The 26507-nt window shown below is 38.1% G+C and overlaps 2 protein-coding genes across 4 annotated transcripts; both read left to right on the top strand.

Annotated features, from left to right (window-relative positions):
• Positions 1-1367: 1367 nt before the first annotated feature.
• Positions 1368-23360, top strand: stk31 (serine/threonine kinase 31). Of its 3 annotated transcripts, none has more exons than XM_053514565.1 (25): positions 1369-1524; positions 1606-1654; positions 1782-1834; positions 1937-2035; positions 3577-3648; positions 3789-3947; positions 5290-5600; positions 6030-6189; positions 8109-8234; positions 8406-8521; positions 9215-9371; positions 9792-9914; positions 9998-10177; positions 10351-10473; positions 10613-10732; positions 10859-10987; positions 11389-11490; positions 11586-11666; positions 11978-12103; positions 14193-14312; positions 14721-14807; positions 20346-20495; positions 22218-22343; positions 22498-22569; positions 22656-23360. In XM_053514565.1, the coding sequence occupies exons 2-25, from the start codon at positions 1618-1620 to the stop codon at positions 22758-22760; spliced, it is 2934 nt and encodes a 977-aa protein (XP_053370540.1). In that variant the 5' UTR covers positions 1369-1524; positions 1606-1617; the 3' UTR covers positions 22761-23360. The 3 variants fall into 3 exon arrangements, with proteins under 3 accessions (XP_053370541.1, XP_053370540.1, XP_053370539.1); XM_053514564.1 differs by having other exon boundaries at positions 9789-9914; XM_053514566.1 differs by lacking the exon at positions 14193-14312 and having other exon boundaries at positions 1368-1524; positions 9789-9914.
• Positions 23361-24651: 1291 nt separating this feature from the next.
• On the top strand, positions 24652-26000 carry LOC128544912 (neuropeptide B-like). Its single transcript, XM_053515226.1, has 2 exons — positions 24652-25183; positions 25804-26000. The coding sequence occupies exons 1-2, from the start codon at positions 24938-24940 to the stop codon at positions 25927-25929; spliced, it is 372 nt and encodes a 123-aa protein (XP_053371201.1). The 5' UTR covers positions 24652-24937; the 3' UTR covers positions 25930-26000.
• The last annotated feature ends 507 nt before the right edge of the window (positions 26001-26507 follow it).

Below are 26507 nucleotides of genomic sequence, written 5' to 3'. Positions count from 1 at the left end.
CTACAAAATAAATGGTCTCTAGCCACTACTGTTTTTTCAGGTCTAAAACAGACATTTATAAATATACAGTACTACTGAAAAGAAAGTTTGGACACAAGTTTGGATTTATTTTCTACATTTATTTTAAAAACTATGAAATAACACATACTGTATGGTATTAGATAATTAAATAACTACAACAACAGTCAGCTCTGGAACAAGCTGTTCTGGAATAGGTCTTGCAGAAACAGTATTATCAAGTGCATTTGCAAAATCTATCAAGCGCCATGATGAAACTGGCTATTATCATGAAAAGCATAACCAAAACTTACCTCTGCTGCAGAGAATTTCGTTTAGAGTTACCAGCCTCAAAAATCACCAATTAACTGCACCTCAGATTAGAGCCATTATGTACATGAGTCAGATATTAATATGAGAAATGTGTGTGAATGGATCCTGCAGGAGCTGGGCATGGTGTAGAATGTGCATAGCCTTGGGAATTGGTGCCAGGGAAACAGAAAATAGGGTGTTAGGCTCTCCACCATTTGTGGGGTTGCTCTCAGGGATTTCCCCCGAAAGACTAACATGCTCGTGAGTAATTGTGTGTGTGTGTAACCATGTGTGCTTGTGCCCCATCTACAAGTTCCCATATCTGTCTGTACTGTTGATTCAGCATCATATGTTCAAATTTAATAGTTCAGTTCAGGTGGCGCAGTGAATTATGTGTTTGCATGTTGCATGTGCTTGGTAGGTTTTCTCTGTGTACTTTGGTTTTCTCCCAAAATCTAAAGACATGCAGGGTAGAGTGACTGCCATTTCCAAACAATCCACAGTTTATCATTGGTGTGTGTGTGTGTGTGTGTGCACTCGGCGATATTCTTTGCACTCTGTTCAGGGTGTACCCTGCAATGAGTTTCAGGGCACGATGCCAAACGGAAACTATGCTTAAAATAGGATTAGCATATGTTGAAATATGCTAACACTTTCAACTCGCCTCTGTATTCTCTTTATGTCTCGTTAAATTCATATTTCTGTGCGCTAGCAACGTAATGGGATAAAAAAAAAAGTGCTGAGTCACTAAAGTAAAATAAACAATAATAATCCAGCAATGCACAGCCAGATGCTGTTTAATGTCAAACATGGAGCTGAAAAAATACCAACACCCCAAAAAGGCTTAACCTAGAGTTTGGACAATTTCTAGTTCTAGTGTTTAGCAAAACGTCCAAGTGCCCTTCTTAAGTCTCAGCTCAGTGGTTTGGGAGTGGGTGTAATTTCTGAAGGCGTGTCCAATTACTGCATGTAGCCTCCACAAGTTGGTGCAGAGGTGACACCATTAAACATTTTATATTAAAACCTATCTTATATTAAAAAAAAAAAAAAAATCAGTACGCTGATACCAGTTTAAATTTTACTTAATAAGAGATTTATTTGAAGTTATCTAGCCGGGTATATCAGTTAATTGGGTTAAACCATTGACAAAAACAGTGACGTCACTAATATCTTCTGGTACTTTGCTATATTATCGTCATAAATTCCCCCAGAGAGGTAAGAGTTTGTATAATTTTAAAAGGCATAGTTGTGCATGTAGTGTCTGTGTGATGGTCTGGCTAAGAGTCTTAGTTTTAGGCGCGAGACCTGATGGAACAGTCCGGAGACGAGGCTCAGTTTGAAGCGAGTAAGTGGATTAACTAGTTGTCTCGCGCTCACCGCGCGCGCACTACAATACTATAGAGTGCGCTTTAGCACGTGCTGCTAAATGCATTTATCTACAGCACAGCTTTTTTCTCGTCCTAATGATTTAGTGGAGCTCGTCCTCGTCACGCATGTCGTGGATGCCATCACGTTTTGGGCTCAGGTAGGTTAGCTAGTTAGACTAGTTATAGCTAGCTGTGTAGCTGCATTAGTGTTCTGTAGTGTTTTATGCATCTTATACTGTACATGTACTCCTTTTATGAAGAACGTGACTGAGGACAAGGCCTCTGAGAAGATGGACACCGTCCTCTCAGAAAAATGTCCTACTGCACAGAGAGTGATGGGGGAGCCAAGTCCTCACAAGGTGAGAAAAAACACTAACTCACTCATTATCTATACATCTTTATCCTGTGTACAGGGTAGCAGAGTACACACAAACACACACTCATTCGCAAACTCCCAATGCCATTTTTCCCAATCATCATGTATTTGGACTGTGGGAGGAAACCAAAGAACCCGGAGGAAACCCAACAAGCACACGGTGAAAATGCGAACTTCATCCACACTGTCCCAAAGCAGGAAATCGAACCTAGACCCTGGAGGTGCAAGGTGGCAGTACTAACCACTAAGCCAGCATGAGAGAAAACAGTGGCTAATAAAATGGGCTGTGCGGGTGGTTATCCTAGTAACTACAGTTGCACTCTAAATTATTTAACCCCCATTAAAAACTAGCCAAAATTACTAACTTGCAACTGTTTATATTAAATCAGTGAAACAAGAGCTAATTAAATACAGTATCTCAAAAAAAAAAAAAAAACTAATATAGTTTCTCCAAATTCAACACAATTGGCCCATTTTACTGCAGTTTTAGAAATATTTAGGCTATTGAACAAAATCCCTAAATCTGTAAATCAGGTGGTGTCTCAAGCACGGATTAGATGCCTCTGACGTACTTGATTTAGACAATCCGTGGACTTTCTGGAGTGGAGATGATGTTTGACCGCATGTCAAAAATGGCAAGTCAATCGAGTTGTCCATAAGGTTAAGGAAAGAGATCACTGCCTGGCACAAACAATAGTGAGGATATAAAAAATAGCAAAAGTACTTAATGTTCCTAGAAATACAATGGGAAGCCTATTTTGCAAGTTTAAGTTTACAGAAACAGTGGCTACACTACCTCGATGTGGCAGAAAGAGGAGCATGCAGGGTGCTGCTAACAGATTCCTGACTTTTTATTGACTGCTAGGACCTACAGAAAGAATTGGTGGCAGCAGGCACTGAAGTTTCACTCTGCACCATATGGCACATAGTGTTCATTCCATGACATACCCCACTACTGACCCTAAAAGACAAGAAAAGTCAGCTTTCATACTGTATGCTAAAAACTATTTAAAAAGAAACATAGGTTTGTGAATTATGTTCTATGGACTGATGAATCACAACTTGACCTTTTTGGGCCTATAAATCAGCAGTATGTTTGGAGCAGAAAGAATAAAGTATATGCAGAAAAGTGTGACCTGCCTACAGTGAAGCATGGTGGTGGCTCGGTAAGCCTGTGGGGCTGCTTTGCTTCGTCTAGCACTGGACGCCTGTAGGGTGTAGGGGGTTAAATGGCATTTATTGAGTAGCATTTTATGTTGACTTTAAAGAAGCCAGCTTTCTGACCATAGTCCCTAGGCCACTAGTGACCCTGTACAGGTTAAGTGGTATGAATGGTGCATGTTATAGATATTGCATCTATAAGCCTATTTTAATCCTGTGAAAGTTATTTTGCAGTTTATGGAGTACCTAATGTCTACAAATAGGCTGTGAACACTTGAATTAAATAAGAGGTGACATTTTAAAAAAGAGAAAAATGTCCACAGTAAGATTTACTTCTTTTTTCTCTTTACTTGTCTGTTGCAGGTTTATGGTGCCTGCTATTCAGGAGACAGATGCTGGTACAGGTGCAAAGTGCAGAAGCAGATAAATGACACAGTAAGTTCAGTTTCAAATAATAAAACTCTGTTTATGTTTTGTTAATGTTGATTGTTGAAATGATAGCTGAATAAAGTCTGTTCCATCTAACCTAGCTGTGGCTCAGTCTGAATAACTTTTCTTATTGTTCTTGTGTTTAGTTTCATGTTGCTTATATTGATTATGGAAATGAAGAGGTGGTTGCAAGGTCTGATCTTGTTGAACTCCCAGGGGACTTGAATTCAGCTGCACTTGCCAAAAGATACCAGTTCTGGGGTTTTCATTTGGCAAGTGAACCAGACTCACCACACTACTTCCAGGTGAGGGCTATTAAAAGAAAATCTTTTTGTTGTTCAGTGATGTGATTTTTGTACTGTGAGCATTAAGTACTTGCATGCCTTTTATACAGTAAATAATCCCCATCATTTTGGCAGACCAAAAATTCTTAATGCATTCGTGTTCATAACTGTATGCATTTGGACTTTGGAGGTTTTTGATATGTTTAATTAGAATGGGTTCCATCAAGGAGCGCCTACTATTACCAGTGGAAGGACTGGCCACAAATGGGGTGCTAATACTTTTGTAAAGAATCCAATCGTATCAAGTTTGCATGCACTTCCACGAAACTTGTATCAAAACAAGTGTTTTAGGGTCAGTAGTGGGGCATTGGTCTTGATGCAAAAAAACACCTGTGTTGAGTTATAAGGATCTCATACCAAACCACTTTGCTCCCCTGACTCATACCTTGCATTTCTATATATATTAGGGCTGGGCGATTTGGCCTAAAATCAAAATCTCGATTAATTGAACATTTTAACTCGATTACGATTAATGAACGATTATTTTATTTATTTTTTTGCCCTCATAACACGTGAATTGTGCTTTAAGTGTTGAAACAAACTGGTGGTGTTACCTTTGGGCGTCGAAACTGTTTTTCTACAGTATCTACATCTGACTTTTCAGTGTCATCCTTACTGAAGCCAAAATGTGTCCAAATAACGAAGACTGCATTTTTCTTTGGTACAAGCTGCTCTTGTTGCTCAGTTGTCTCAGTGTTTAAGCTCTCCATGCTCGACATGTTGGCAAAATAACGTAACGGAGCGGGGTCACGTGACTCCACACGCGGTAATGTTTTTAAAGGGAAAGTAATCCAAATAATCGACCTGGTTCTTTGTCGATTGTCGAATTGTCGATTTTGATTACTTTCCGATTAATCGCCCAGCCCTAATATATAATTTTTTTTTTTTTTTTTTTGGTTAATTTAAAAAAGGAATCCCATCCAAGGGCTCTACTACTACAGTACAAATTATGTTGATCAAATTAACCTCTTCAAAAATGGCCTGGAATCACTACAAAAATCACCCATAGACTAAAATGTGATTTATTTATTATTATTTTTTTTTTTTAAGAGTAGACATGAACACTGATTGAGCAAACGGCAAAGAACTACCTCTTTCTCTCTAATGCATGCTCTGCTCAATTTTGCACATGTACCCAAGAAACTTAATTGAGAGCTGGGTCTCCTGCCTTGTTTATACTTTTAAATCGTTAAATTGGTCGCTTTTCACATAAATTTTTGCACAAATAAAAAAAAAAATGTTTCTACTGCTTAAATCTCATAGAAGTTAAATAAGGCTCATGTATTTTAATTTTCTATACCAGGGGAAGTCCTTTCTTCAGAATCTTATATATGGAAAGAAGTTGCGCATTAGTATGAAGTCAGAGTGCTTCGATGGAACGATCCTGGTTCAGGCATTTCAGGGCAACCTGGACATTGGTGAAGAGGTGTTAAAGTTTAAATTTGCCACATTGAACCTCCCAGGCAACAAGTCGCCTGTGTCTCCCACTATGGCTTTCCAGAAGCAGACTGGATTGGGGCCTTCCAGGAAATCTCAAGGAGACTGTGACAGCACAGACTCTTTAGGATGTATGCCCAAGTTACGTCCTGTTTCCTCCAACCAAAAAGTCTTCAGGTAATATAATTTACAAAATTACTTATAAGATATTCTTGGTTGCAATCTGTAGAGCTGCACTGTAATGGGTAAAACAACAGTCGTGAATATAAAGTACTGACAATGTAGGACTATATTATTGTAAGTGTGTATAAGAATAAGGATGCGAATATGACTGCTTCTTGATCAGATAAAGTGACCAGCTCTTTTTAATTGCAAAATGAATGAACTACCAAACAGATTTTTATCTTATTACATTCAAGATATGAAAATGACACTTAAGGCATGCATGATTTAATGTGCTAGTGCCAATCAGCTCACTTTAGCTGAAGTATTTGTAATTGTTCATGCAGCCCTAGATGTCTGATTTTTATACCGATGATGCAGTGGCACTTTTTCAGGCTCAGGAGTAAAGTTAATCTGTTTCATGATTTTTCTGTATTGCTCCAGAGAGCAAAGCACCTGCAAATCTCCAATGGCTGCCAGTGTATCAGGAGCAGATGGTGAACTGGTAAAGGAGAACCAGCAGCCTAATCCAGAGATGGTTATCCAACATCTGCGTAGCCGAGTCAACGAGCAAATGCTGAATGAAGCCAAGCTGGAGCTGCAGGTGCTCAGTCATGTTCTACATTTTCTGAGAGTTTCCCCTCATCATTTATCAACAATCACTACTGTAGTCATAATATCAAAGTTTCAGTTTTAAATTCTGGAACGAGTCAGTGCCTTTTGTGTCAGAGTCAGTCAATAGACTTCTGTAGTAGAAAAAATATGGTTTAGAAAATGGTTATAAAAAAAAGCAGTGGCTCTAACTATTTTATATAACTTAACATTTTAATGAGACTTAAGATATCATAATCTAGATTTTACATATACATCTGTGAGTCATTCTGTAAGCCAGTGAGTTTTGTAGGTTCTTCTTTTGTAGTTTTTTTGCATTTTGTGCAAGATTTGGTGAAGACGTCACCCCATGGGTCCAAAGTAATGTTAGCAAGGACGGTAGAAAGCGGAAAAGGGAACCAATTTCAGTTTGGATTTTAGAGCAGTCGTCAAAAAGAATCATTAATTTTTCTTTATTTACATGTTTTTTTTTTCTAAATGTTTTAATTGTTTTTATATGATATATTTATATACTTAATTAGACTCTGCTAATAAACACTTGTGCCACATATTACAAAAAAAGTCAGGTTGTTTTTCCTGCTACATTACAGGTAACACCACTGCTGCCATTACTGACCTCAGAGATTTTAGACAAATCAAACAGCATTTCAGATTGTAAAGTAACACGATTCTTGACAAAATGTTTTTTTTTTTTTTCCATCAGAATTGAGATTTACGATTCTCTTTTTTTTCTCTTCTTTTCTTGCTTTCAACACAAAGCATAAATTGCACATACAGTAAGAAAAAACAGTGTTGTCTGCACAGGACTTTCAACTCTTTTGTATTAAAATAAAAGTCATCTTTCCCTATTTTAATGTAAATAAAGTAAAATGTTGCTATACATAAATAGAATATTAACAATAATACATAAAAATAACTAATTGTGCATTTTGGACACTCGGACAACTACAGAACTTCATCACGTGTGTTAGTTTATATTTGTATTATTATTATTATAATCTCATAATAAATAAAATAAATATAAGGTAAATGTAACAGTGTTGGGTAGTTTAAATACATAATTTACAGTGTAGAATTTATTGTTGGCAAAGGGTTTATTGCTCAGACTTAAGTATACTCCTCGGGAGCTTTTGCTCTGTTCTCAGAGCTGAATCAACACAGCAGGTTTAAAATAACGATTGACATGTATATTCATGTATATAAATGTATATTCAGCGGACACATAAAGCACCGAGCAGAGTCGATCAGAAACCGATCGTCAGAATGTAAAACAACAGTTTATAATTAGCTGGAATTCAGTGTTTAGGGTTTCAGAGGTAAATCGAATCTTCAAGAATTTGGGTTAGTTTGATTAACTTTATTTAATAGTTATAGCATACACTTCACCATCTATCCATCCAGCGTTTAGCCCAGTTCAGCGTATCTTACCAATTCTGTTTATCCAATGGCCGATAATGATACAAAATCTGGTATTTACCAACTATGAGCTTCTCATAGTTCTTTATAAAGAACCATTAAGACACACTACTTAAACACGTGCTAATGCACATGCACAGATGCAAAAACAGTTAGGAGGGTGAAAGTTAATGGAGTTTTGAGGAAGACTTCCAAATTTCTAGTACTGGTTACTAGGCTAAATGTTTGGGGCAGTGGTAGCTCAGAGGGCTAAGGCACTGAGTTACTGATCGGAAGGTCGGCGTTTCGATCCCCAGCTCAATGAATGCAACATAAATGAGGAAGAGAGATGAGAAGGGTTTAAGTTGTTTAACCAATGTATTTCCTACTCTAAAATTCAGCATCCTGTATAGTTTAGGGATAGATTCTTTATCATTCATTTGCATTTTTTTTACTTGTCAACATGCACTGTGGATAGTAGAGAAATATTTCTACCATGCTAATCCTGTTTTGTAGAGGGCACGAGAAGAAGTGGAGGAGAAAATAAAGCAGATATATAAACTTGAGAAGGAAAACAATGACCTCCAGGATCATGCAGAGCATTTACAGCAGGAGCTGAAGGAAACCAGGTTGGAGTTGCAGGTAAGAGAGAAAACGTTTTAGAAATCAGGGCTGTATTAGTATACATTATTACTCCACGGGTCTGGAAATAAAGTATTCAGATGCACCCAGTTCATCAACCTGCATGCATAAAGGAATTTTCTAAATTAGACCTTTTGTCACGGTACATAATACTTTGGTTTTCTTTGACAGAAAGCAAGTGAGGTTCATCCCGGAAAAGATGAGTGTGTGGAAGTCAACATGGGATCAACAGTGTTTGAAAGGTTTTTTCAGCTGGCTGAGAAAGCTGAAGAAGTAAGAAGAAACAGGTAAACTTTTTAATCTTTATTTCCGTACATTTTCATCACGGCAGTTTTGCAGTGCAAAATTTGAGCATTTCCTTTAACATACCAGGTTCAAATTCAAGGCACACAAAAACAGAGCTCTTTAAGCTGATCTTATACTACTGCATTTTTACATCACTAATAATGGAGGGAGCAGCACAGTGGCTTAGTGGTTAGCACTGTCGCCTTGCACCTCCAGGGTATGGGTTCTATTCCCTGCCTCGGCTCTGTGTGCATGGAGTTTGCATATTCTGCCCGTGCTTGGTGGGTTTCCTCGAGGTACACTGGTTTTGATAATCGGTGGTCACAAATTACTCATAGTGTGTAAATGTGTTTGTATCCTGCAATGGATTGGCACCCCGTCCAGGGTGCCCTACGTCTCCTGGTGTTTTATGTGAATCTATGGTGTTGATTAAACGAATCCCTGATTTGATGGGCAGCACAAAAGAATTTAACCAATTAATGGGCTCATGAGACATTTGCTTTTCTTTCTTGTTTTAAGTGGTTCAAGTGACACTACTCTCTAGTGTTGTTCATGTTTAAGAGTATGAACCCCAACATTGTGCCCTGGCATGCTCCTAAATACTCACTCACAGATGTATAAATCGACTCTTATTTCTTTCTTTCAGCTATGTCTTTTTAAACCCATTGTCACAAGGTTCGCATGTCTTTTTTTAGAGAAAGTACAAGGTGCAATACTGCAGAGGAACGTCTTTCTGAAGCCATATCAGTTGTGATCAACAACAAAATTGTTCTGCCACCTTTATCAGAAACACTGGAGATGGCATGGGAAGACTACAGGCATGCCTTAAAGCAGCTTAAAGAGTGTCAAAGTGTGAGTATGTCTGATAACGTTTTTTATGTAATTTGTTCTTTTAGATAGAGCCATAACCAAGCTCACTTTTAGGACCCAAGCACTATGACATCAGCACGAAGACAACATGACTTTGATGTCATCACCATTGCTCTGAAAAGTGCACAACAAAGTGATTGCAGTTTTGGAGATGCATATTTTATTTAATGTAAAATTAGGACTAAGAGGGATTGAATTGAATAATGAAACTCTTACTCTGTCCATGGCAGCTGGGTTGATGTGTGGAGGGGCAGTACTATTGAAACCATATTTTAAAGAAAATCTGTATAAATTGGATATGTTATTCATTTTCTATAATAATTTTTTGCATGTCCACGTGAATAGTTCTGAAGGGCCATTTACATTTCTGCATATCATGTATGTTGCATGTTCTGTCAGAAGGGGGAGCTGGAGGAGCTGGTGAACTGCAAGAATCAGGCTTGCAGTCTTCTCCTGACTGCCATAGATGACTTCCTTATGGTGGCGGGCAGTCTGCCTATTAGTGATCGCTTAAACACTCTGAAGGTGTGTGTGGATATAGTTGTAGTTAATAAGTAGGTTTAAATAACTGCAGTTAACAATGTAGTAATGTGTCTTCCGTCTGCCAGGATGTCAGCTCAACTCTGATGGTCGTGTTTGGCTTAGTCTCGGTAGATGATGTTCAGGATCAGTCTTTAGAGACTTTCTGCGAGTGGAAAACTCAAAAGCAACATAGTTTAAGAAATATGCGCCAGGCGACTGATAAATCCCTCTGTGCTCTCAGTAACTGGGTGGCCAACACCAGCAAGGTACAGCACTTTAAAACTGTCACTCTAAGCTAATCCATTATCTGTTATATTTATTTATTAATATTAAGACTGGAGAATCATTCAACAATCTAAAGAGATAAAAATAAAGTATGAAGGCATTGTCTTTTTTCTGTGTAACCTCCTAAAGATCACTCTTAATAATTTGTCTTTAGTTTTTCTGCTTGACAGAGATGACTGGAACCACTGTGACCCTGGAAGCTGTTGATGCAAAAGTGAATGAGTTGCTGAAGCAGGCTGAGTCTGATGTGTCCGAAGAGCTGAACACTAAATTCTTTGTAAGTGTGAAAGGCTCTTAAAATCCTCGAATGCACCCCTTATATTTCTTGCTAAATGCAAAACCTGAACATCTCATAAGCATGTGGATGTGCAGAACTTGAGACTGCTGAATGTAAATTGTCCCTTTCTGTTTCTTAGGAGCAGAATGTTGAGGACATGAAAATAATGTCTACTGCATGCTATATAGTGATGCAGCTTATTCAAAATGAGGAGCATCTACTTTGTGACCTCAGAGAGACGTATGAATATAACAAAAAGGTGGGACAAATCCCAAATTAAATCCCGGATGGCTGGTAACATATTGTATATGAGTGTTAAAGAGCTGTTTCTGTTAGTAGTTTGGAGAAGCTATGTATCTTGTACTGCTTGTAATGTTTATACCAGTTTAAGGAGGACATCCAGTGGCAGAACAGCTTACCTAAAGCAGATGAGCTCTTACAAATAAAGAAACACATCAAGAGCCTGCGTGCACAGTTGCGTTGGAAACTGGTAGAAGTGGGCTGCCTGGAAGAGGTAACTGTATCCACTAGATCAGGGGTCTCCAAATCCAGTCCTGGAGGGCCAGTCACCAGCACAGTTTGTAATTCACCAACACTTAAACACACCCACTGAACCTACTGTAGTAATTAGGAGATTACTTAAATCAGCTGTGTTTGAGAAGGAGAATCACCAAACTGTGTTGGACACTGGCCCCCCAGGACTGGATTTGGAGACTCCTGCACTAGATGATGATGATGATGATGATGATGATTAAGACCTTTTCAAGGGTCATATATTCTATCTTGCATTCTGTTGGTTTCTATAAATCATATTTTTTGTTACTGTGACTAAATCTTTTATTTTAGCTGTTACCTTAGAGTAGGTGGCACTTTATTGAAGCGCTATTAACTCAAGTTGGAGTTTGTATTTGACAGGCTGATGACCTGGATCTGCCTGAGATTCATCGGAAAAAGGAAGAGGTTTCTGAGACAAGGAATGCCCTCTTTCAGCAAATTAAGCAAGAGAAAGAACAATATGTAAGATTCAGTTTGAATTTTTATTTTATTCCATTCAGCATTTCTGGAAAAGCTGCTTATTGTTAAGAGGACTTTGTGTATAATTAATTGTGCAGACAAAACTTTGTAAGCTAGTAAAAGGAAACTTTCCTGAGTTGCTGCTGCTCTATCCTGAGGCAAACATCTCCAGTTACCTGGTGAGTCAACAAAAGATAATTAAACTACTACAAAATTCCTACTGATGTGTTCGACTAAAATTATACCTTTTGGTTTTAGGTGTTTTTCTTGTTTAAAGATTTAAATTGGTTGTTGGGCAAAAATAATAACCTGTAAAGATTGACGTTTGCCTTCACACTCCAGGCTCTTGATTTGCAGTCGGAACAGTCTCGACTTAATAACCAGTCGATATTATGACACTTTTATGACACTTTCTCGCTTTGTATGTTTTTGAAGTTTCTGTTTGCTGGGTATTGATCTTTTTTTTTTTTTTTTTTTCCTGTATTGCCAGCTCTTTGAGGGCCTGTTAATGAAGAGTTTGGATCGAGACATATTTGATGCTGAGCCAATGAGGGAGTTGAGTGGACGCAGACCACTTGTGTGTACCGAGTTCCAGTACCAAAAGGTGGTGCTAAAGGTAACTTAGTTAAGATGCTGTTTTGGATCAGACTTTAATCACTGGCAGTTGGATGAAATTGAAGTTCGGATATCATGGTCTTTCAGTCAATTACACTTAATGACAAAAATTTTAAATTAAGGAAGATGATCTTTAGCGCAACCCAAAAAAGTTAATATTGTGGGATTTTTTTTTTGTGTGTTTGTAATTTAAAAAGTAAAACTCATTCTAGATTCATTACATCACATGAAAGCCTTGTTTTTTATTTAAATTACAATGATTGCAGATCATAAAAATCCATCATCTTAAAATAACCAATTATTTTGTTTTGAGTTTGAGTAAATTACTATTTATACAGCATAAATGCCATCTATCTCTCGGGCTAGTACACGTAATCACAATTATGGGAAAGGCTGCTGACTTGGCAGTTGTCCAGAAGAAAATTTGAGTGGCTGTGTGAGGGATTGCAGTTAACAAACCGCTAGCTGTCTCTATAGCTAACTAGCTAGAAATGTGAGAGTTAACATGTGGGGGGCCTTGTTCACACAGGCGTTAAAATCAATGCGTTTTTCTTGCATTCGTATCGTCCGGTGAGCGCGGATCAAGCACCGAGTGTTTTCTACCTGTAAGAGTCAATGGGAGTGTTCACACAGGCTTTGATGACGTGCGTTTGTCCAGCTGCGCGTTTATACGGCATTAAAAAAAACATTGCATGCAGCTTTTTCTTGCCGTTCAAAACCCAACGGACGCAAGGAAACCGCTTCTAGGTAATTTTCTTCGTGTTCATTTTACGCTTCTGGGGACCGAATATATCTACATGATATACATGGGGAAATGCGAAAAAGGGCAAGATAAAAAAAATGAATTGTTGAAAAACGTACGCGGAAATATTTGCATTTCTTCATAAATCACAAAAAAAACTTCCTTTAATCCGACGTTGTGCAGTCAGAGAGTGAACCCAGTAGTGACGGGCTTTCATATCCAGTTCCCGACACACTGCCCCCACACATTAACACACAAACTACAATTTGGGCTGGAGGCTGACGTTAGACAGAGACAAACTAACGCCAGTGTAGAAGTCAATCAAGCGTCACTACAAAACACAACATAAACGTCTAGGACGTCCAGAGAACGTTCGTTTATCCAAAAACTTAACGCCCGTGTGAACAAGGCCTAAATGGTGGAGTTCAATCAAATTCATTAGCATGTAATGATATCACCATAGTATTTTAGCTAAGCTAAAGCTTAGTTAGGAAGGTGAGTTTAAACAACAGCCAGTCTCTCTTTGTTTAACCCATTAAATCTGGTTTAATTAAATGGTTTATTTGAAGCAGCTCCAGCCAAGATAGAGACAACCAGAGAGCCCACCTTTGAGCTTTAAGGTCCAATGTGAAGTTTCCACGGTCAGTACTGATTTGAGGTGCCATATCATTTGCTGGTGTTATTACACTGTGTTTTATCAAGGCCAAAGTCAACACATCCATCTACCAGAAGATTTTAAGGCACTTCATGCAACTGTCTGCTGAAAAGCTTTATGGAAATGCTGATTTCCTTTTCCAGCAGAAATTAGCCCTTGCCCACAGTGTCAAAACTACTGCTAACTGGTTTAATGACCATGATATTACTGTGCTTGATTGGCCAGCCAACTCACCTCATCTGAACCTCATAGGAAATCTACAAAATATTGTCAAAAGGAAGATAAATACTTTACTAAACAATCAAATGAGCTAAAGGCTGGTATCAAAGCACTGTGGTCTTTATTAATGCATCAGCATTGCCACAGGCTGATTGCCACCATGGCACACTGATGCAATAATTCATGTTACAGTAACATGCCCTGAGTAAATGCGTACATGACCATACTTTCCAGAAGTTTGTATCAAGCATTTATGTGTTGTAAATCCTTTTTTTTTAATTGATCTTGAAAAATATTTAATATTTTGAGATGCTGGATTTTTGCTGTAATCTGTGAAATTAAAGCAGATAGAAGGGCTTAAAACACTTTACTTGATGTGTAAGAAATTTAGGATATGAGCTTCACTTTTTAAACAGAAGGATTTTAAAAAAATGATGCCTTTGGCAAGTTATGATTCTTGATGTTTGGTGCTAGGGCTACTCTGTGGATGAAGAGTCAGAAGGAATGATGATTAAACAGGCTGCGCAATATCACAGAGCCCAGAATCAGCATCCCTCCAGTGTCATGCCTTTGCTGGGTTTGTTCTTCGGCAAGGTGCTCTCTCCCCTACAGCTGTTTCTTTATTTATTTATTTATTTATTTATTAATTTAGGTCCTTTTTTATTTGTTGATTACAAATGGGCGTCTGAAGAATCAAAGTTTTTAGTGTTTTATCTGAACATGATAGAGGCTTTATGATGGACAGCCAGAGGTAGAAATGTGAAAAGGAAAAGTGTAAGTTTGTGTTAGTGACTCAGCAGTTAAGGTTCTGGGCTCATGATTACTGTCAAGCTACTGTTTATAATTAAGGTCTTTTAACTTTTAATATCTCTATTAGAAGTCACTGTTACATGAGTAAATTTAGATGTACTGTCTAGGAGACTGTGTACTGCATCTACAGGAAAAAAACAGCCACAATGTTTTGAGTATATTTTATCTAACTGTGCCAAATGTGTGTTTCAGTCAGATCCTCTGGCCTACATCATAGTGCCCTACTACTCAAACGGGAGTCTTAAGGCTTTGCAGAAACTCAGCCCACTGGCTCCCTCTGTAAGTGCTCTGGTTTTACATTATATGGAAAAAGTATGTTAACACCTGACAACACGCACATATACACTGTGTATATACATGTGTTTGTATAGCATGATTGAGGTCAAGAACTGATTTCGGATGAGGAAAACTGGCACTTGGTCAGCATTCTAGTTTATCCCAAATGTGTTTGGTGGGTCCCAGGGCCTGTGCCACTCAACTTCAGCTCCAGCCTTGGGAAACCATGTCTTCATGGACCTTACAGATCTGGCCTTTAAAAACGCACGTTTTCGGAAAAGGGATCCCACGACTTGCCGCAGGCTGCGCGCGGAAAGCTGTGAAAATGCCCTTCAATACCTGTAGGGGGCAGTCGTGTTTTAGTCTAAAGTATTGTGTGTCTACTGAAGCCGAAAAATGTTATGTCTCTTAGGCGCCCATTGACGGCAAGCGACAGAGCTCATAAACGTGTCAAGCTCAAACTGATATGTATTTATTCATTATTTTCATTTAGAATTATTATTAGTATTAGTTCTCCAAATTTTTTGTTATTGTAACGCACCCGCGCGTGTGCAAAAGGACTACAAAGATGTATGACGTTAGCCTATATTTATGCGCTTTAAACGCAGATGGGTACTGGTGGCTCAGTGGTAGGTGATTCGCCCGCCATGCGGGAGACCCGGGTTCACTTCCCAGCCAGTGCTTAAAATTCCGGTGCTATTCGCTAAAATACCACGATATAGCCATTACATTATCAAGTTATGCTTCAGTACTAAATGCATGTTTGCAATTGAGAATTTTTTTTTCTTAAGCTATGAAACACATTAGCACTCACCACACAGTTGCTGTAATTTAATGATTATCATAAGCAAAAAGTGTAAAACACAGGATTCACATTTATTACATTTTCACCAGAGCGGGATTCGAACCAGGGTCTGGACGATTTTATAGGATATACGGATATTATACAGATATTAATTAAGCAACGCCACACCACGTGGAAAGCAACAAAAATGCTTCAATTTCATTGACTGTCACTGAGTGTCAGCTATTCACGACTGGCCCCCCGCGGAACGCAGAATCCCCGGGCTTTGACTGCGCTTTCTCCATTCGTTATTACAGGGGCGGACTGGGACCAAAAAGTGGCCCTGGACTTCCTGGCCCACAGCAGCCCACACCATAATACATTGGCTCATTAATGTAGAGATACATTTTTAACACCAGTTACTAGTATAAAAATATAACACAATACAGAAATCAATGCTATTTAAACATGTTATTTGAAGTATCACTGAACATATATTGGGTCAAAGAAACGAAAAAAAAGAACATCAAGACAAACAACATATAAATCTATAAAGACAATATTTTAAAAGGAATGGCAATAAAACTGAACAGGTAAGCTGAAATAAAATCAGTAGCAGCAGTAGCTCACGCTAGTAAACTAGTTACTTATTTTAATTATTAGGGTAGTCAATATTAACACGAAATAATGCTGAGAAACATTTTCAATTAATATTGACCACCATAATAATAACTAGCACAAGTTAGTGCTGCTACTAATTTTATTCTGTTTGATTGCCATTCTTTTTACTTGGCTCTGGTAGATCAGGGGAGACGTGTTGGTCATCATCAGCATGTATTATGATGTGGGATGTGGTGCGCTGCTGGGTCCAGCCTCACTGTCCCTGACCTGTTATAGGCAGAATCTGTTCATTTGAAGCATTTCACAGCATTTACCTCTTAAGCTTTTTCTTATGTTCTCTAAAGCTTTTTCTTATTTTCGCGTAACCTTTTCTTCTTCCTGCTTTTCATTCATGGAAATTATTATTAATTTGCTCAGAAAATTCGCTGCATCGAGAAAGGATCAATATCTAAAAATTTAAAAATGCCCACGTGTGTGGACAAAGAATACAAAAGTGTATAATCTTTAATAAAGTTAGCCTAATACAATATTGTTTCCAATGCTGAAGCAAACATGATTTTGTTTTAGTCTATTCATTGAATACAACGCGACAGCGCGCTCCGAGGTGAAGCGCGCACACAGTTACTGTAATCCCCCATCTCACCTTTACAACAGGTGTGAAGTCATCAAACCGGTTTCGCTGCTGGGGGAATTCACCGAATTGGGGTTTTTAAAAAAAATTAACAAGACCGAGCAGACTTCAGACAGGGAGTTTGGTTGGTTAGAAGTGGCGCTGACGGGGGGCGGGAGGGAGTCTCGCCCGCGGAGCAATTCAGTGTAGAACCGCCACTGCCTATTTTTCACCACATCACGTACTTCCCTGATCTCGGACTAAACTCCGCGCTTTGCTTTTATAATGTGGAGCAAGCCACATATTAACGTAGCATTCATCATTCAAAGTTATTCATATCACATGTGATGTGCCATGAAAAAGTATTTGCCCTTTCCCATTTTTTTTCTTTGCATATTTGTCACACTTGTATAGGTGGAATTTTACCTAAACACTTTAGGTGAGAACGTATAGGTTAATATGTATAGGTGAGAACAGCTGATTCACACTTGGGGAGAGTAAGTAATTTGCATTTGAATGTTGTCTGGCATTGTAAGCACACGCAGTGACACTAAAAGAACAATAGGATTAATAGGAATAGGAGGCACTAAAGAGGAGGATTTTAATTTAGACTATAAAAAAATTAACCTGCGTCTATTTTTAGGCGTGCCAGCTGCCACTTTTTAGTCTTATAATGCCGACATGACATGCTGGTACAGAGCTGGACATAGCTCATCCATGCCAATGATCCCGGGTTTGCACCCTGCGCTATAAAATACGAGTACGACGGCCATCCGCGGACAGCAGCTCCTGCCTCCGTCTGCTTGCGCTTGCTCTTCTTTGAAGTCCCTGGGGCGCGTTCCAATTGCCCCGTTTGCATGCCGCACTTCCGCGTTGTGTGCGCGCGTCTCACTCACACCGCGTAGTAAAATCCACTGTAAACCAACAAACCCCGAGTATTTTATAGCGCGGATGAACCTGGGATCATTAGCAAGGAGAGCTCTTCTTCACCATTCGTGCCTAATTCTGCAGCCCCGCTTTTTCGCATATCTGAAGGAGAGGCCGCCTAACTAGTGAGCGAGGAGCGATATTGATTTTGGCGCACGCCGTGACAGGCTGAAAAAAAACTATTGTCCTCAAAAATGTAACAGATGAGGACTCTGATTAATGTGCAAAAACTATATAATAAAACTATATAAGACTACATGCCTTTATAAGACTCAACTTTTATTTAAGCGCACTCACAATAACGAAAAAACGTGATTTTATAAATGTTTGAAAGCAAATAAGCTGCGCTGTTCTGTATTGTTTTTGGTGAACTTGAGCGCGTCAGAAAATGAACGCAAACGTTTTTTTAAATGTTCAGAGTCAGTCTGCTTGCTGTTTTCCCGACGCATTCATAATCATTAGTCTACTTCTGCCGGTGCGCTCTGGAAAACTCCATGCATGCGGCTGAGCGCTGATTAAAACTATGGAGTAAATTAAAGAGGAGAATCACGATGCCGAATCGAAGTCCTGAGCCTAAACCTCATTTAAATTAAATTAACAAATACTATAAGTAAAAAAAAAAACAATAGCCCACGTTTAGAAACCGTTTATAAATTCTTTCCTGACATGATTCAGGATTCTTTCTAAATAGATGCTATTGTTAATAACTGATGGAGGTTTTGAGCTGTATATACACGCATTTTTGAGGGGTTTAAAACGAATTAGTCCGAGCAGACCAACATGAAAGGTGAGAAGTGAGTAACTGCGCGCGCTGTCGCGGTGTATATACTGTACAACACACGTTTATCAACCTACATAAAAACGCTGCCTTTAAAAAACGCTTTATAAAAACGCTGCCTTTTGTAAAGTGAAAGTACTTTACAAAAGACAAACTGCTTTATTTCCAGCTATTATTTCCAGCCGTGGTTAAATAATGTATGAAATAATTATTAAATGCTGGACACAAACAGCAAATATGATGATTATTATAAAATGCCAGAAGAAGCTCGTGGTCATAAAATAATATTTACTATAATATTTATAGTTCATTCATGTCTTCTGATGATGTCGACACATTTTTTACGTTTTAAATAAGATATGTTGGCATATTCACGAATCAGGACATTCGCATAGTTAAGACTATCAGATAGCCTACTATCAGGAAATTAAATTAATTTCAACACCATGTAAACCGAGACATTGCCATGTCTTTCACTGTTTTGTCCCTGTTAAAACATTACAAAAAATATATAAGAAACTTATTAAGAATTTTAAAGCACGAATTTGGGCATCTCATTTCATCATTATAAAAAAAAAAAATGAAACACATATACACACATTTATCATGAAAGATCTGTTGTAAAGCAAAATAAAATTCATGTTTGCTTCAGCATTGGGAACAATATTGTTTTAGACTAAGTAATTATACACAATTCTTCGTTGTACAGTACTTGGTCCGGCGTTTAAATAAAGTCCTTCCATGCGCCATCTGGCGGATATTCAGTGAAGCACAACACATTTATTTAAATTCCCGAATGTTGCTTACGGCAAGCGCGCTAAATTGAGGCATCCCGCGGGAAAACACGCGCAGTCTTAATGGCCACATCTGTACTTTGTGCACAGGTTCATTTTAATATTATTATTATTATCTTGGGCATCTTAGTTCCTATAAAGGGAGTCTTAAAGCTACAGAATACAGATACATCCTAGACAAATGTGTGCTTTTTTTTTTTTTTTTTTTTTACCAACATTTCAAGGAAAGCCCACATACACTAATAAGTCAGAATGTTAACACGACCACCAAGTGAACTAAATAACATTATCAGTTCAATTCAGTAAGCTGGTGACAGTAGTCAAGAGGGTACCAAAGGTCCATCAACATTGTCAGGGACCAAAGCCTAGCCTGCCCAGCAAAATCCCACTGAAAAGCCAAGGCAGTGAAACCACCAAAAACAAATTACATTGGCCATATCAGAACGCCCAGCGCACAGGGCCCAGCAGGCAGTGACGTCAAGGTTGGTGACTCGGTCATCAAACTCCCCAGATCCCAGTCCTCTGGAGCCTCCACGGGATGTGCAAGACAAACAAGCCTGATCCACAGAGTCCCCACCCCACAGCACACAAATGATCTGCTGCCACGTCCTGGTGCCCAAAACCAAAGGCCCAAAGATCCACACCTCAAGGAGCCGGAGCTGCCCTGGCTGTACTACAGGAAACCTAAAACCTAAGTGGTTTTAATGTTATTGGTTTTAAAGTTATTGCTGATCAGTGTATGAGTGTCATGATCTAATGTACACAACCTTTAGGACATATTTTGTATATTCTTACAGCAGCAAATAATGAAAAAAAAACTGTTGCAAAAACTTTAGCATTTAATTTTGACTGGTCTAAATAATTGATTTGTAAGCTTATGGATGTGAATGATGACAATTGTTTTTCAGAAAAGATTACAATGTGTCCGGATTATGGTTAAGTTGTAACTTGTAGCATCATGCATTATATGATATATTCTGGAGTAATATAGTGTTTGCGCATTGTGGTGTGTTGATTCGGTTTGTAGGAGATTGGGAGAGTGATGAGAGGTGTGGTTGTTGGGCTACAGAGTCTGCATGAATCCTGCATCACACACGCCTCTCTGAATGCCAACAACGTGTTTGTTCTCGGCCGAGAGCAAGGCATTGTAGGGGATTTTGATTTCACAAAGACACCAGTAAGTATCACTGTCATTTAAAATCAACCATAAACAATGCAAAATGTAAATTTTCTTCCCATAAAGCCATGGGCATGAATGGTCAATTCCAAAAAAGCTTTTACAATATAATTATATTTACTGATGTTTATAGCTTATTATGGTTTTATTACCATGTATTTAAAATAACTATTAACTAATGTGTAAGGGGTAGAGAGAAATGAGTGTAACAGGTTGTGTAATGGGTTCATCTAAAAAAAAGAAATTGTGTAAAAGTTTCACTTTCTTTTGTAATTTAATACAAAAAGTGAAATTCTTACATACAGTATTATAGATTCAATGCTTTCCCTTTTTCTACCATACTTTTCCCTTTCAGGCAAGTTTCCATAAATATGCTTCAATACAGCACATTCTGTGATTTACCCTCTATGTGGAAGAGCGCCACGACCACGATCGTCTTCTGGGCAATGAAACTTTGCCAGAATTTAATGAAATTTTGCCAGTCCTTCTGTATTTGCCTAAGGTTAAATCTGCAGCATAATTTAAATCAAAATGTTGAGTAGACAAGACATTTTGGCCAGATTACCTCACAGCTGCCATCAAGTTTTGGAGTGATGTGGGCGTGGCTATACGCATCACTCCAATATTTTGTGATACTAATATGAAATTAAAACTATAAATAGCTTAAAATATTTAAATTCACATTTGAAGAATCTAGAGTACATAAAGTTTCACTTTTTAAATTCTAAAAGAAATTAACTGCTTCCACATTTTTCAAGATGCACTGTTCAAATACACAGAGTTTATCCTGAGTTGTGTTGCATCTAATGTCATGGATTTTTAGCCAAATAACTTAGTCAATTTCATCCTAGCATCAACACCCATTTTCTTGGTCCATTCTAATTCAAATTTTATTTGTCACATACACAGTCATACACAGTACGAAATGTAGTGAAATGCTTACACGACCGCCAGTGACCTTAAAAAGAGAATTAAAGCTTATAATAGGTAATAAATATGAATAAAAGAAATACGATAGAAAAATTAAATCAAAAAAAAATTTTACCAGGAAAAATAGAACTAAAAATAGAAACTGAAAATAGAAATATGCTGTACGAAAATAGAAATATACTGTACAAATAGAAATATAATGGTGTGCAAATATGCATAGAAAAAGTGTCTTTGTGCAATGGTTATTAAAGTGTCTTTGTGCAATGGTCCAGAATGTAAACGTAAACATGTAGTGTAGATGTGAAGGTAGATGTGCGTGGAATTGTGGAATAACTATTCATCATCAGGTTACTAGCCTAAGACTATTCTGCTTCAGCGTAAAAAACAAACTGCCATTACCAACATACTAACTTTCTATTCAAGCATAAACTATAAAAGTGCACCAATCTCAGAAAACAGTGCCCAGATTCTAAAAGCTAAAATGTGAACGAGTGGTTCTACGTGCATAAGGAACATTATTATTTTTATTTTTTTCACGCACGAGTTGACCACCAGAAAGTTCTCACCTTCAAGTCTTTGAGATGTGCTGGAAAAGCCTTTACTGAGTGGTTCAACTCTCCTGTTTTCTATATGCGATTTCGGTCAATAAATACATGCATCTCTGGACCTAAAAAATTTATATTGTGCAAGATTGTTGTAAGGTGCCACAGTAAATGTTCTTTGTAATTGAAGCTTAAAGGGGTGTGTGACTTTTTTGACTAGGATATATACTGTATATATTTGTGTTTTTAGGAGCAGAGGGCTGTGGACTGTGGCATGGTTGCTGGCTCTATTAGTCTCGTGGCTCCAGAGCTAAGAAGGGGTGAGCCACCCTCTCCAGCCAGTGACATGTATGCTGTTGGAGGCCTCATGCTCTGGGTAGGGTGCTTGAATGATAAATTCCGCATAATGATTTTGTTTATCTTTGGGAGAATAAGTGGTTGGGCAAATTGTGTATAAAATGAATTAAAATATAAAATACTTCAATTAAAATTGATTCTAAGAGATTGAAACATGTTTTCTGTGTTTTAAGCTTCATGCCCCTGACTATACTGAAGATGTGGACAATGAGCAACATATCCCAAGACTGTCTGGATTACAACTGGTAGGTGAAGATTGTCTGAAAAGAACATTCGGTGTGAGCTTTCATCTGTGTTTATAATTCTTGACTATAATTCTTGACCTTGACAGGATTTCAAAGTCCAAACTCTCCTCTCAAAGCTGCTGGTCTGTTCTGGAAGACTGTCGGCTTGTGAAGCACTGTGTAGTGATTACTTCCTTTCTCTTGAAAACTGAAAAAAAAATAATAATAATACAAAATCGTGTTCATTTTGTTCTTGTTCTATTTTTAATTCTGTTGCGTTAAAGACAAACAAGAAAGATGCACGTCTTTTGAGATTTGTTTAAACATTTAAACTATATTCAAGATTGTTGTGTTACTTTTTTTTTTAATATCATACTCCAAAATAAGTTATCACAGGTCACATGTTAAAAAAAAAGTAGTTTTTTTTTTTATGTAAGGTTTCAGGGTTTTGACCATTTTGTTCTAATAGCACAGTTCCTCCTTTAAGTTTTCTCTTTGTTTAGAATACTAATCATAGTATGTAATCTTCAAGAATACACAGTAGTGAATGTTTAGTTGCCTAAAATAAGCTGATAAAATGTTTTAATCAGCTTTAGGATGTTAGGTTAATGTTGGTTTCCAGAGAAAATACTACAGCTAATTTATAATCAAGGCAAGAGGAACAAACACTCTACTTATGTCATGTATGTGCTTATATGTGAAATTGCAACAGTACACATGCTGTAGAGGGTTAATTATAAAGGGAGACCCAACTGCTTGTATTAATGGACAAACCTTAATGTTTAAAAATCAGTAAATTATTACATTTTTGACTTTGTGGCACTTGCTAATGCTCAAGAACATTACTTTTAATAGAATTGAAGATGTGACGCAAACATGTGATCTGACCGGCTTCTTATTGACTACTGATTTCCTGTAAGGCGTAATGTCGAGCAAGACTTTTGGGCCAATGTCAGAAAATAAAAGTTGTATTATTTTCTCTTGTACACTTTGTAGACTGAAACCCATACCTTGGTATATTGCAAAAAGATTTAGTCTTGCATTCCAGTACTTTCTAAGGGGACAGTATGCAGTATATGAGGCACAAATTAGGCACATTTTCTTCGAATTTAAGATATTCAAAATCTGTCTTGCACAATCTACTGTAACAGTCTTAACTTCGACGCCTTGTCCACCTGGTAATAAATATGAATAAAAGAAATACGATAGAAAAATTAAATTAAAAAAAAATTTTACTAGGAAAAATAGAACTAAAAATAGAAACTGAAAATAGAAATATGCTGTACGAGAATAGAAATATACTGTACAAATAGAAATATAATGGTGTGCAAATATGCATAGAAAAAGCGTCTTTGTGCAATGGTTATTAAAGTGTCTTTGTGCAATGGTCCAGAATGTAAACGTAAACATGTAGTGTAGATGTGAAGGTAGATGTGCGTGGAATTGTGGAATAACTATTCATCATCAGGTTACTAGCCTAAGACTATTCTGCTTCAGCGTAAAACAAACTGCCATTACCAACATACTAACTTTCTATTCAAGCATAAACTATAAAAGTGCACCAATCTCAAAAAAACAGTGCCCAGATTCTAAAAGCTAAAATGTGAACGAGTGGTTCTACGTGCATAAGGAATATTATTTTTATTTTTTTCACGCACAAGTTGACCACCAGAAAGTTCTCACCTTCAAGTCTTTGAGATGTGCCGGAAAAGCTTCCATGTGTCAAAGCCACCAATGACGTGCTGAATTTAATCGTGTATGTGAGCGCGTTGCAATTGCATGTCTTTGGACTGTGGGAGGAAACCAGAGTACCCAGAAGAAACCCACCACGCACGAGGAGGACATGCAAACTTCATGACAGGCCCCGAGGCGGGAATCAAACCCTTAACCCTGGAGGTGCAAGGCGACAGGGCTGACCTTGTATATGATAACTGCTTAATAAAAATAATTTGTAAAAAAAAAAAAAAAAAAAGAAACTTCAAAGCAGTAGCAAAAGCACTCTTTAAAAAAATCTGTTTTCTATCCGCATGAGTGTAACTGGTTCTGTAGCTGGCAGGATTTAATAGACTAAAAGTCAAATATAATTCAACCAGAGTTCTGCTTTAGAGGTAAACCTTATGTGCTTGTAGTTAAATGAGACAAACAGAAACGTGTGTCTCCTGAAGCAGTGGTCACAGTTTTTCCGTCTTTGTGCTCTGGAGCTTTACTCCTGGTCTTGACTCTATTGATCTTAACGGAAATGAATCATCGCTGAAATGAAGTTGACGAAATGTGAGCACGACCACGGGGGCTGTCAGTCTATATAAAGCCCGAATTACGGGGCGAAAAAAAGCTTTCAGAGTTTCTCTAAACACGCAGTGAAGTGTTTCTGTCCCTCAGTGTTTCAAGCATGGGCAAGTGTGATGAGCGTGCGTTGCTCTTGCTCGCCATCTGCGTGCTCGCGGTTCACACACCAGCCGACGCCTGGTACAAACAAGCAGCCGGACCCAGTTACTATTCAGTCGGTAGAGCATCGGGTCTGCTGTCGGGAATCCGGAGATCAGCGATCAGAAGGGACCAGGCGGACACACTGGACAGCAGCGACAACAACGCGGTCTTACCGTCAGACTCGCGCAGCTTCCCTGCCAAAAATCTGGTAAGCTTTCTGTTATTCTCCTGCGCATTTATATCTGTGTGATTTAAAGACGTGATTTAATCCGTGAGGCGTAATATAAATGCGTTTGTTTCTGGATCCTGGAAGAAATGTTTTCTGCAATAGTAGAAATAACAGCAACATATTTTAAATAGGTTAAACGCAAATGCTATAGCTAGATTTAGTTTGGTGTGAATAAGTTTACCAGAAGTCAGTTATTAATTGCATGTACCACAAAAACGAGAAACGCTTTATCATTAAATATGTTGTGCATACGGCTGTAGACTAAATTTAAATATAATCATGCTGAAAAAAAAAGTCAGTTTGATGGCTAAATATGCAAAGTGAAAACATCTTAACCCAATTAATTGTATGTTTATCATTTTTATAAGGCTCCGGCTCTGCGCGCTCCTTCAGAAAGTTCGAAGCTGTTCTTTCAGCACCGCGGCGCTACAATCTGCGCATGCGCAAAACATAACGCGAGGTCCACGGCTGTGGCGCAAAACATAACGTTACGTTGACGGTCCGCCTGGCGCGTGCGAATTTATTCGCATACGTATTGAAAAATTTTAGTCATATTTAAAAGTCATTTATTTTCCTTTTTTTAATTTGTTTCCACGCAGCCCATTTGTATCAAGAATGTTTTGCCGGAGCTTCAGAGCTGCGAACTGATGCGGGACTCGTCTTTCCGGTGTGAGGCGACAGTCATCCTCAGCCTCGACTCCTCAGCTGACTGTCTGAACGCATGAGATGATCATCTGTGTTTCTGGAGTGAACAAGATACAAGCACAAACAAAATGCATACTGTCTGTGTGTGTCCAGTCAGAAGGCTATACAGTTTGTGAGTGCAGTATGAGTGCATTGCCTTACTGTGTTTGTTAAGGAGATCAAAAGGAAGAATAAAGTCTGTATAAAAAAATTTGTCTCATGTACAACTCGAGATGTGAAATACTTACTATGACTGTCTGTGACCTAAAAATAAAACTACCCTCAAAAATTTAAATTTAGACTAGAACAACATTCACAAAGGGAGTGCAAAAAAGTATTCAAATACACTACAGTAATTTAATAATTTATCTATTGTCCATAGTCTTATCTATGTAAGGTTCCCGGGGGCAAGGAGGCTTTCCCAAGGAACGCAGGGCACAAAGTGGGCTATGTACTGAATGGGGTTCCAACTAATCAAAGAGCACAAGCACCAGAGTAGTATCTACATACAGTACATTCATTTAATTACTACAGTTTTCATATGTACATCTGTACTTTTAAATAGTTTCATCAGTAGCTCAACAGGATTATATTTCATAATAGGCAGAAGAACCACCTA

Source organism: Clarias gariepinus, chromosome 16, assembly GCF_024256425.1.
Source record: "Clarias gariepinus isolate MV-2021 ecotype Netherlands chromosome 16, CGAR_prim_01v2, whole genome shotgun sequence".
In the NCBI taxonomy this organism is placed as follows: Eukaryota; Metazoa; Chordata; class Actinopteri; order Siluriformes; family Clariidae; genus Clarias; species Clarias gariepinus.
This window is presented reverse-complemented; position numbering and strand designations above follow the sequence as displayed.